This window comes from Centroberyx affinis, unplaced genomic scaffold (assembly GCF_046629955.1).
Source record: "Centroberyx affinis isolate AG114_WGS23_722 - 3 ecotype Tasmania unplaced genomic scaffold, CSIRO-AGI_Caff_v1 ptg000555l_1, whole genome shotgun sequence".
Classification (NCBI taxonomy): Eukaryota; Metazoa; Chordata; class Actinopteri; order Beryciformes; family Berycidae; genus Centroberyx; species Centroberyx affinis.
In genome coordinates this window covers 6,735-19,368 of record NW_027279199.1, presented here as the reverse complement: position 1 = coordinate 19,368, position 12,634 = coordinate 6,735, and the positions used below count along the sequence as shown (strand labels likewise).

The following is a 12,634-nucleotide window of genomic DNA, read 5'->3' as shown; positions in this document are numbered from 1 at the left end:
TTCCTTATCCTTAACATGGGCATGAGGCGAAGGCATTTATAGCATGCCGGGATTCCTGTCGGTGAGTCCATGCCTATATTGGGAAAGAAACCACACGTCAAACCCGTACGTTTCGGCAGACTGCGTTATAGTCGGTATGCAAAGAGCAAGTCATTAGACGTTATTGCAGAATAAAGGAAGTATTTGCTCTGGGCTGGGAGATTTAGTGAGCATAAGTGGCCTTCAAGCTGAAGACAGAGGGCGTGGCTGCGACCGATGACGTTGCAGTGTTTATGTCAAACGAGCAGCAAGCAGGCAACGCCGCACTCAGACCTTCAAAATTTGTGGATCGTAAACGGTATGTTGTCTCATTTATAGAGGTAATCTATCGATACCCAATGTAAAGAGAATATTGAAAAAGCTTTCCCAAGTCATTGCAACGAATGGCATTCGATAATATTGGCTACAAGTGTCGATTGTTCCTCGCATCTCGACGCTAGCTCGCTAGCTAGCCTGCTAACTGGTGAAAATGTAGCTCGAGCTGACATTTCTTTGACCAGCCCGTCGCCTGCTGTTTGCCAGCCAGGTGGCACGTGCGACTTCCATACACTAGCTATCTCAAAAAGCGACAATTTGGTGTAAAACATGCAGCATTTTACGGGCCTTCTCTGTTCTTTTGTTTTGCAGCATGTTCTTGCCAAGCGAGCTAACGTTAGCTGTCAGTGTCACTCATCAATTTACATGTAACATACATTGTTGGCATTTTGCTGACGCTCTGCTCGCGAGCGACCTAAAATAAGTACAACACTAGAATAAGCTTCAATTCACCAACATTACAAGCACCAACTAGTAAGAGTGTAAATTTGGAGCCATGTTGCCCTTTTCCCTGAGCCAGATGATCATTTAAAAGGAAAAGAAGTAAGAAAAATATGCGCTTGGGGGAATTTGTTTTTACTTCAAGATAAGAGCATGTGGCCCTGTGACGAAACAAGACAGATGTCTTCTCCTCATGCATGATTGCTTGCAACGCTGATCAAAATCATGTTTCTTGATTATCTAAGCTTATGTAACAAATACATTTGTTGCCAAGATGTCTCAATGTTCGGCAAAGCAAAGACTAAAGGTGTCAGGATCACTGCATTGCCTTCCTATAAATTCAGTAGGCCTATTTGTCTGGCAAGGCTTTTCCTTATGTATGATTTCTTATGAAATAGGCTATAGGAACACATAGAAAAGTAAAAGTAGCAGGTTTTATTTGATTATTTATTATAATAAATAAATAAAATATTCTCATTCTCAAACGTCTAGATGCAATCTAATGATGAGTCGGTAAGATTAAGTTTGAGAATGTTATTGCCAGTGTGCCAGTTCAGTTCAAATTCCACCAATGGGGTGAATATTTTGACAGACTACATTTCTGTTACTTCAATTTATAATTCCAATTAATTTCTAGAATTTCCTTTTTTCTGTAATGAAGTAAAACACTTAGCGGCACAGAACTCCGTAGGAAAAAAATCCCAAATTAAAGCTTTTTGAAAGAACCTTGCAACACATGCACGCTAAAAGTCCAGGTGGTGCTGGTTTAAACAGTTAGCTACATGTAGGATGGATACTGGGGGAGTGGATGCACTTCTATTAATGTAACAGACACAATGTAATAAGGAATTGGTCACGTGGCACACACTCCCTGGCACTGACTGATAAGTAATTATATAATGTAACAAGGAGAGGAGACATTTCTAAAAATCCTATACTGTAAACATCATCAGGTCCTTCTCAGTTGAGACAGCTTTAATGGAAGATTTTGCTGCTATTTCCAGAACAGATGCCCCCAGGGACTCTTTAACTTTCCTTTAATGTGAAGAGTGGCATCTTTGAAAACATCCTCCACATCTACTGTTATTATGGCATTCAGACTTACACAGCCCAGAGTTAGCCTCTCTGAAGATTAGATTTATTTGTTTTTGTTCACAAATCCAGAACCCACTACAATCAAATATAGCTGCAGTTGTTTTTCATTTGTTTCAGTCTCAGTGCCAGCATTACCAGCCTTATCTTCAGATTCAAAATATGTCCTGTAGATTTGAAATAAGGCAGATGTAGTGTCTTCGTGCAAGATTGCTTTTAACTCTGACCGTGGAAACAACAATGAATGTCCGTCGTATTGTAGTTCTGAAGTTTTAACTTCTATTATAAATGAAATTTCCTCAACCAATCACATAGCCTTCGTAATGGGTTATACTTTATGAGAAATAGAGTTACCAAACGGAAGCAAACAGCAACTAAAATACACTTGTCAAACCATGTGAACTCGATTAGATGTGCAACCAAACAGTTGATATTGGTTGACATAGCACATATACATAGCATGTGAAAAGGCCCGCCTACAACTGACTTGTGGGTGGGAGTGATGTCAGCCGATTTTAACCACACCATGCTTTACCACAAAGGCCCTGATTGGTGCTCTAGTTGCTTGCTGAATCAGGGGAATGTATTTTTTTTTTTAATAAGGACCAACATTAGTGACCAGTGAAGCACCATTTACAGAAACTACAGATTGGTTATACTAGAACCATCCAGGAGCACTTACTTAGTTTGTGCTTGCTAACGTCTGATTAAAATTTGTATCTTTTTATATTATTTGATTTTTATTGTTTTCACCCATCCATATTTAGGCACTGATGGGTGTGAAATGCTTGCATCTTAGTCTCTTTTGTAATTTATAATTCATTTTATTGTGCTAATTTGTCACTCCTTACTAATTATAAACATAAATCTCTATAATGTCTTACAGCTTTTAAACATCTTGAAGAAGGTGTTCAGTGTGCTGCAGTGCCACCCCCGCCCGGGTGCCATGTTCCTCTGTTACACATGAGCTCTACTATGTGGTACATCATGCAAAGCATTCAAAGTAAATACTCCTTGTCCGAGCGGCTCATCCGCACCATTGCAGCCATCCGTTCTTTCCCACACGACAACGTGGAGGATCTCATTCGTAAGGTAGGCTCGCTCATCTCTTTGACTGGCTTCAACTCAATAGGATCTCTCCATGTTATTAGTTGTATTGACATAATTTCCTCCCATATGCCTAAGGGTGCTGATGTGAACCGGATGCACGGCACACTGAAGCCCCTGCACTGTGCCTGTATGGTAGCTGATGCCGACTGTGTGGAACTGCTGTTGGAGAAGGGGGCAGAGGTATGGCATGGCTGACTTATACACATTGAGTACGTTTACATGGACAGCAATAATCCGATATTAACCCAATTAAGTAAATAGTCTGAATAAGAAACTGCCACGTAAACAGCATTTTCTGATTACCGTAACCCCGAATAAGGTCATAGTCAGAGTAAGCATAATCGCATTTAGACATGTGGAGTATTACGATTTTAGTCACATTATTGAAGGGCATTTTAGACATGTATACACCTTAATCAAACTATGACTCTCTATTGGAGTGTTTTGTGACACAAGTGGCAATCCAACTGCTTGATGACGCATGTGCTACCTTCTGGAGGTTGTTTACAGAGGAAAAAAGATGACTGATACCAGAAAAACAAAAATCACATATTTTTTGTGGTGAGGCTGAAACTGTCACCATGCTCAGGATTTTGAGGGAAATGGATATCATGAAGTTTTCAATAAAGGCTTAAACTGTGCATGTGTTCCAGTGACTTCTCCTTTGTTCTGTTAATCAGACTTTGCTCCGTAGCATGTAAACAGGAATATGAATGGAATAGTTCTATAAGCAACCCATGTAAACAGCTTAACAGGAATATTGTCTTATTTAAGGCCAATAGTTGGATTATTGCTGTCTATGTAAACGTACTCGTTGAGGAAGCTTATGATTTTTTCATTCATTTTAATGTCAAGTCTAACTAGCAACAAGTCTCCCATTAATGTTGCCCAGAATTGTAAAAGGTCAGCAACCCCTCTGCTTATGATCATTCATTACACTGAATTTCCTTGTCAGGTGAATGCGTTGGATGGCTATAACCGCACCGCACTGCACTATGCAGCAGAGAAGGATGAGGGCTGCGTGGAGCTGCTGTTGGAGTACGGGGCCCAGCCCGACGCCCTGGACGGCAACAAGGACACTCCGCTGCACTGGGCCGCCTTCAAAGATAACCCAGAGTGTGTGAGGGCCCTGCTGGAGAGCGGAGCCTGTCCCAATGCCCGGGACTACAACAATGACACGCCTTTGAGCTGGGCAGCAATGAAGGGCAACCTAGAGAGCGTCAAAGTGCTACTAGACTACGGGGCCCAGGTCCATGTGACCAACCTGAAGGGCCAGACCCCTATCTCCCGCCTGGTGGCCCTGTTGGCCCGTGGCCTGGGCAGCGAACAAGTGGAAGAGTGCCTGGAGCTGCTGTGCCGGGCAGCTGGGCGGTTTGAGATCCGGCGGGCCGACGGCACCCTTCCCAGGGAGCTGAGTAAGGATCCCCAGCTACTGTCGAGGCTGACCAGCATGGTGGCTCAGGCTCCAACGCTCCGCGCTCTGGCCCGCTGTGCCGTCCGGCAGAGTCTGGGAGTGCAGTTCCTCCCCACTGCAGTAAAAGAGCTGCCTTTACCAGAGTCTATCAAAGACTATCTACTGCTGAGAGACTGAGGGGGAGGAGCCAGACGGGACCTCAGTTATCACTGGCTGATTATTTGACAGCTCATTACACTGCATTTCTTGGCAAGAAAGTCTCTCTCCATTGAGTTAGATGATATTGTTCAGACAGTGTCTGATGATGCAAGCTGTTCAGTAATTCTGTCAGAGGTTGCAGTTCCTTAAGTGACGCTTATGAATGGATGTAATATGGTGCGTGTGAGTGTGCAATTATGAGTGATCATGCTTTTCTCAACTATTTCCCACTGAAATTATGATGCAATCCCAAGGAAAATTCAGTTCAAACGAACATAATAGATGGTGCCAGATGGGAACAGTTTTATTTGTTATGTAGAAAAAATAATAAATTACAAAAGTCACCCGATGCCATTGGTGTCAGAAAATGTAGATAATTGGGCCAGGTAGGCTTGTCTTCTCAAAATGTACAACGCGGATAAAATGACATGCGCTTCCTGAGCTCCATGTCAGTATGCCTGCCGTCAAATGTGATTTGGTATTTGTTTGGGATTTATTTTAATGTAAACAAAAGGTGCAGTTTACTCTGCAGCTGCCAAGGAAGAATAAACGGCTTGTTTCTGTGTAGGTTTACTCACAATCTTAATTTTCAAAAAATATTAGAATTTTCAAGGGTGTTCACTGGTCCAAAAAAAAATTTGCAACATATGTTTAAAAATCTGTTTATTTTAGACTAAATGTTTAAATGGTAGAAACTGTGAAGTGGCATGATCACTTTTACATTTTTGTCTTTTAAAGATAAACTAAATAAGCATCTGGAAATGTACTTAAGTTTGCATCTGTCTAAATCTGACCATTTTCTGTGCTTGATTTTGTTTGCTTGTTCTGCAGATATGTAAATATAACCCTCTTAGATTGTGTCCTAGTGGCGCCAATTTTGTGTACACCCATACAGTGCTTTTTTTTTGTTGTCAACTTAATGAAAGTAAATGCCTTTATATTCATTTGGTTTTCTCTCCATTGTCTTTCATAAAAAAAAAAACGAATATTGAGCCATTTAAGTAGACAACTCAATTACATTTTTGGCTATATTCTTATATAGCCAGTTATATTCTATAACTAACAAATCATAATTAGGCACCATGACTTTAAAAACCCAATTGTAGGAGAGTTCGACACCCCTGCTGAAAACTGGCCTTACTCCACTCAAGGTCTTACTCGGATTAAGCTGTTTACATCCCCTTGTTACCCTGAGAATGAGTCTCCGCGTTTCGATTAATAAACAAGTTAACAGAATATTTCACCTGTGTTGTCTAACCCACAGACAAAACAGCCTGCAAGCTAAAGAAAGGTGTGGTCGCCATTACCCTCTCCCTCTTTGATTGAGCAATACCAGATTACTCCTAATACATGGGAAAGAAATGATGATGCCTATAATCTCTGCAACCTTCTTAATGTTACTGACAAATGAGTTGATGTTACAGGCAATTATACTTTTCCTTTTCATCCAGGAGTAAGATGTTCACATGCCACAGAAACCCATTTAATGTTGGAGTAAGACAGGCATCTTGACACGGTTTCTCAAACCAGGGTTTTTCTAACAGAGTTATGATGTTATGAGCCATTGTTGCTCCACTCCAGGTTGTGTTCACATATTGATTTTTAACATTTACTCAAAACTTTACGTATTTTCAGTGTGAATTTTGTTGGCTGAGCTTTTGATAAAAGAAGTGAAAGTATGCAACAGCTAAACATGAGCTTTACATATATTTTGATTTTCAACACTGTGAAAGTTTTGTTTACTTTTTGAAAACAGCAGTGAACTAAACCTTCATGGGAGTAGCAATGTGAATATAGGCACACACACAAAAAAAAAATAGATGCCCAAATATATTGCTGATCTTTACTTCTCAACTTTAGCACGCCCAGTTCTCAAATTTTCCACTAGGGGTCTCTCTAGACCTTTGTCTCTGAATCCACATAAATTCGCTGGCTTGTAAAGCAGTCAGCATCTGTATGGGATATTCGCTATGATTTGTAAAAACCGAGGGAAATTAATTGTTCAGAAATAATTTATGGCAGTTAAAGCCTTCCACTGTTGTACATCAGCTGCGTAATTTCCCCACATTTCCAGACACTCGGCATAACCAGGGCTTACTGTATATGATTTGTTGCCTATTGTTTTGGGGCATTTACAGCACGTTGCCCTGTCCCTCCACAGGCAGGACGTTCCCTTCCAGGCAGAGAGAAGAGGGTGAGGATTTCAGGAAGGAAACCAAAGCAAGACTGAAAAAGACCCCCTCTCTTCCATTGTTCATTCCATCGTTTCAACATTATGCTTTTCTTGCGTGAAGTGTGATCAGTGTGATCAGCAGTTATGTGGATAAGGATTTAAAAGGAGGAAGAGAAACACGGTTTTAACCAAGTGCGGAAAGACAGAAGTATCACAATAACTACACTCATAACTACACTCATCCTGCAGTCACAGAAACACGCCACAGGTTACTGTCAGGCCTGCTGTTATGCAAGGTTTTATTCTAGGGAATAACATACAGCATACTGTTCTTCCCACGATATAGACATTGGGACAGCCCGAGTGGCAAAAGAAACTGTAACTGTAACTGTAAAATGTAACACATTTTGGCCAAAATCATTATTGTTGATTTAAGATTGTTGATTTGAGGAGTCTTAATTTGAGATTGGCAAACAGTCAGTCAAACTGTACTGTATGCACCTGCATTTTCACCAATAAATCATATTATAGGGAGACAATGCTTTGAGAATGCAGATACAGAAAGCAATGGGTAAAGTTGGTCTGATATTGATTATGCTTTTAAATTATCTGATAAAATGCCCCAATACCTCCAATAATAATAACAAAATCGTGTTTCTTCAATTTTCGCACAAACGCAAGTTACAAATGAACGCTATTTTTTTTTTTAATGCATTTATATATTTCGTATAGTAAGTCTCTAAACCCTTATTATGCATAATCTAAGAGCGTATTAATGAACATGGGTGTTGTGCTTTTTGAATACGGTCAAAGAGAACACGTACCCAAGAAAGGCAACGGGAATGTAAGCGTAGGGAACATTGGTTGTTGTTTGTAGTACGGAAGTACGGAAATGCATCAGCGATTAATATTGCTAGTTTTCGCATACGCTTCATGCGCTTGCCTTATAATTGGCATGTTTGTATCTAATGATCTGTGGTCTGACTTGACAGAGAAATCGACCATTTCCCACGTTAACCTGTAGCCCCCCTCCCCGCGTTATTGAAATACCAGCAGACAAAGGAGACTCATTATAATATTGTGCAGACCTGGTATGCGTCTCCGCCTAGCGTCCCAACAGTCAGGAGTCTTCCTGTCTCGCCATCTTGGGGTGAATATGTTAACTGACGTGGAACCTCGCGATGATTCGAGGGCGAGGGGAGTGTCAAATTCCAAGAGAGAGGAGAGGGAGCCAGAGAGAGGGGCGCAAAGGTGAGTTTGTAAACAATTTATTACCCCTTAAATTTACCATATTTATTTAGTTCACACTAAACTATGACAAAGTAGTGTTCGGAGCAGTAGTTTTCAGTGTTTTTTACCATTAAAATTGTATGTCCAATCAATTGTCAAAACTGTTGTGGTAACGTTAGCTACAACGTTTCACTCGCACTGTCTCGTTTGCACTCAAGTGTCAGCCTGCTAACTAACTGCTAGCTTTTGCTATTTTTTGGTAATGTTTGACTGTGTACGAGTTGTTACTAAATGCGCATAGTCAATCTCAGTGATAATTAAATGGATGTTTGTTTTTGTTGTCATCGCTGAAACTAATAGTCGTTGGCGACGCTTTAGTGTTGCAGGAGCGCTGTTGTAGTCACTTGAATGTGTGTTCCCTCATAGCGGCCTGTTGTTAACGTTAGCTAGACCAGCTAGCCATCAGTTTCATGCATACAAAAGTTGATTTTGGTTTTAACCAATTGGATTTTACTAGCCGCTGTTATTGACAGGGTCCAAAGCTATGCATGAATTACATGTCGTTGATTGACATGCTTATAACCAATTACTGAAAAGAATAGGCGGTCTTGTACGGGAAAAGGCAGGGCTAAGTTTGCTCGTGCGCAGCCAGAAGGTAATGGAGGCTAAAAGACAAACTTTTCAAGCCAGCTAACGTTAGCTGGAAGAAACTGACTTTAGCAAGGGGTTTAAGTTTAACGCTGACATTTTCTATATCTCTTACTACATGGAATTTACTTGCATATCTGTTGTTTGGCGGTAGGATATGCTGTGACGATAATTTGGGTCTGAAAGAAGTATTCAAAAGTGTTTATTTAGTAGTCAAGTAATAATGATATCCATAGTATTGCAATTTGAGCTCTTGAACACCCCACGATCCGCATCCCCATGCATGTCAACACCTTCATTAGGAATGTAGGTCATGTTTTTGGCAGAGTTGTAGCTCATTCCATCACATAGACCAGTGTTACACCAGAGAAAACTGCAGTCTGTCTTGATCTATTTAATAATCATACAAAATTGAAATTATATGTAATTGAACTGTTTTTTTGTATTTTGCTGGATTTGGTGTAACATTCATATTTGTATAATCACATGCTCTGAGAGTAAATTCCATATCCAGAATATATGTTGAGCATAGACACTCACCTTCAGATATTTGGACCTGTATCTGAGATTTCAGTGAGTTAAGCGTATCCATGTTGTTACTGGTTTGATATTACAATATTGTACTGCGCACACAATATAGCACTGAGTGTGAATGATTAAGCTAAACTGTTGTCAGCACCAGAGGCTATGTAGGCTCTACATTTGTTGAGAACCTAAGGATCGAGTGACATGGTCTGTTCTCCTCCTAAATTGTAGTTATGGCATATAAACCCCATGGCAGTTGCCTTCACAAATTGCGGATCCATGAATTGACGTGCAGAGTGTTTCTAGTTTCATTTTAGAAAAGTGTGCTGGGTCTGTCCTGTATTGTCCCGCATTGTCTGTTGGCTCTGCATGGACTTAGCGTTTAGACCTTGCTAGTTATGCAGACATGGATATAGGGTTTCATTTGTTCCATTTACCAAATCTCAGGTTCACTTTGCTTACATAAATACATATTGGCTGTTGCACACACCCAGCTGCAGCCTAGATCTCCTGTCTCAAACGTTCATAGCCCACATTTACCAGTACCTCACCTGTGATCCAGCAAATACCCTTGATCCTGCACTGAACCAATCACTGACCCCTCTTTCTTTCTTTCTTTTGCTCTTTCTTTCTTTCTTGCTCGCTCTTTCGCTCTCTCCCTCCCCCTCCCTTCCTCTTTTTTTGTGGGGTCTCCCCTACCCTCTGGCAATTCAAGCCTCAGATTCCAGAGTCGCGGCTGCAGCGCGAGCTATTAATACAGTTTGTTTAGTCAGTTTCCTAGCAGGCTGCATCAAACACTGGATGGCTGTGGCTGATTATAGCTGGGACTCGTTCCCCTACACCTGCTGAGTAGGAGAAATCCAAGTTAACAGTGGGACTTTGCCGGCAGCTCAATGAGCGGGACAGGAATTAGGGCACTTTGATGGGTTCCATGTCACCTTGGATGAATGGAGGCGAAAATAGGTTGACTTGATATCCATGTCTGTAATGGATATCAATGATGTGCATCAGGACTAATGCGGCTTGCAAACTGATTTATTGTCTCACACATATAGTTGAGGTCTACAGAAGCAGAGCGTAGTCATTCTAGAGGGTGCAGTAAACCATTACAGTGTTTAGAGTCCACTCAATAATTATTCTCAGGCTTATCCTCAATGTGAGAATCCTGACAATCAAAGTAGTAAAAGTTCTGCAAGTTTTTTATGTTTGTTTATTTATTTTTTAGCATGCAACAACAAAAAAATAAATAAGAACAAAACAAGAAAATCCATCAAATAAGCAAAAAAAAAACAACAACAAAAACATACAGTAATTTCTTGACAAACAAAAAGCAGTACATTTTTAAAGATGTCTTTTAAGATAGATTGTCTTACTTCAAGGCCAAGCAGTAGATGGCAAAGTGAAGAACTTAACACATCTGTTTTAATCAGGTTTAAGATATTGGTTGGGGCAGCTATGAAAACAAATGGTATTTTCCAGTCCTGTCATCTGGAATTTATGGTGGACTTCCCACAAAATCAAATTCCACAATTCATGTCAGTGCCAGCCAGGCTAGTTAATGTCTAGCATGTCTTTAGTAAGATGTAAACTCTGAAATCTGTTCCCCTTCTCACGCCAGATGTGTCCATTTCCCCATGCAGTCCACACCCTCGGTATAACGAGCTAGATGGAGTATCTCGTTTGCAGACACATCTCTGCCCAAATAGACTCAGTGGATTGGAAGCACTTTGTGAAGGCCCTGGCACCGGCCTGTTGCCTTTCTCCAGAGCCTGGGAGGTCTGCAAGAAATCAGACTGCTCCGCTTCATCGGCCCTTTGATCTGCATGGGAAGGGACGGGGCTTTTACAGGCAAACAAGATGCAGCCCCTTTCCTCATAAAGGCATGGAGCCGAGAGAATGGTTAGGCCCTATTACAAGCCTAACGGCATGGTAGACCGTCTTATTCCAGCGCAAGGCATCGGGAATCATGTGTTGGCTCAGGGGCAACTGTCCTCAGCAGAGGGAGAGATGGAGGGAGGAAGGAGGAAAATATACTGACTTCAACACTGGAAAACTTTCAAACATTTATGCCTCGCCAACATAATGAATAATCTGTCCCACTCAATAATGTTAGGCTACATGCTCCTCCTTAACCCATATAGTAGGTACAATGGAGGTTAACAGCTGTGCGATTTCGTAACTCAGTAATACTATAATAATTATACTTGAAGTTCTTAGCTAATGTTACTTGCCTGTCTGTGGAATAGGCTTATATATTAAGTAATCAGTGGCTTTTGTTTATGGGAATGTTTCTTCTTGTGTACATACTGAGGACCTTGATGCATGCTGGTAGTTGGTGTGCTGTCATGTTGTCTCAGCGGTGGGACGGAGTTGTGTAATAGCTGCCAGACGTCACTTTGAGCCAGTCGGGAGTGCTAAAACATTAATGTCCCCACTCCACCGCCACCACCCCTCGCATTCCCTGATTTAAATTTAATGACCAAGTTATTTTTCTAAACTTCCCAATTTGTCTTCACATGGAGCGCTGTTCAGCTGTGCAGTGGAGGGTGGGGCGGTTTTGGGGTGGGGAGTGGGGGCTGTGGGGTGCAAGAGTTGTGCTCCTCCGTGGAGACAGCTGACGGACAAAGAAGCTGCGAGGCTTGCACAGCTTTAGTTTATGTCAGTTCAGCTTCACTCACAAGAGGAGGAGAAACAAAACAGTGGCGTGTGCATATTTAACTCTTGTCAATAGCATGTACTCGGGAAGAGGGGGGAATATTTGGTTTGCAGTCCTGTGGAAAGCTTAGCATTCTAAGAGCTAGTATATGAATTACTAACTTTTTGTCCCTCTTTCTTACACAGTCTGTCATTTACTGTTTGTTAATAGTAGCCATAGTAGTAGTAGTCACAGTGTTATTATGCACCAATAACCATAACAATTAATTTTCCATACTAATTCAACCAACTAGCAGAGGCTTTTGGTGCCCCTTTCTTCCACTTATATCTGCATACTGAAACACAGAGATGGTGAACGTGCAGGGCTTCTACTTTACACAGGCTTTAAAGTGAGAAAGTTGGTGACGACCAGGAGAGCGAGTACAACTGAGAGATGGTGACGGGGTCAGGGGGAGAGTGCCATAGCAAGATATTTGTGTCTTGGAATCACATGAGACTTCTCAGAAACTAGGTGAAGATGATCGAAACAGAGATTGTGTACAGAGAGGCAGTTGAAACTGGAAGAGGGAGAGACTGAGCTTGGGGTTCTTGTAGGGAAAAGGTGGGGGCTGCTGGAGAGGTGAAGGGAGGGAGTGGTGATGAGAGTGGGAGGGATTGGGAGTGAGGAAAAAAGAGAGAGATAGAGGGAGAAAGAGAGAGAGATGTCTTTGTGTAAACGGTAGCTATCGTCCTCGCTGTAAGCGGTTCCTCATTGGCCAACCAGAAGCCCCCCTGTGTGAAGGAAGTATCACCAG

General features: G+C 41.5%; 1 protein-coding gene across 1 annotated transcript; it reads left to right on the top strand.

The window, feature by feature from the left end:
• Positions 1 to 280: 280 nt before the first annotated feature.
• Positions 281 to 5,553, top strand: asb8 (ankyrin repeat and SOCS box containing 8). Its single transcript, XM_071518156.1, has 4 exons — positions 281 to 337; positions 2,774 to 2,979; positions 3,073 to 3,177; positions 3,953 to 5,553. Exons 2-4 carry the CDS (start codon positions 2,851 to 2,853, stop codon positions 4,586 to 4,588), a joined length of 870 nt encoding a protein of 289 aa, XP_071374257.1. The 5' UTR covers positions 281 to 337; positions 2,774 to 2,850; the 3' UTR covers positions 4,589 to 5,553.
• The last annotated feature ends 7,081 nt before the right edge of the window (positions 5,554 to 12,634 follow it).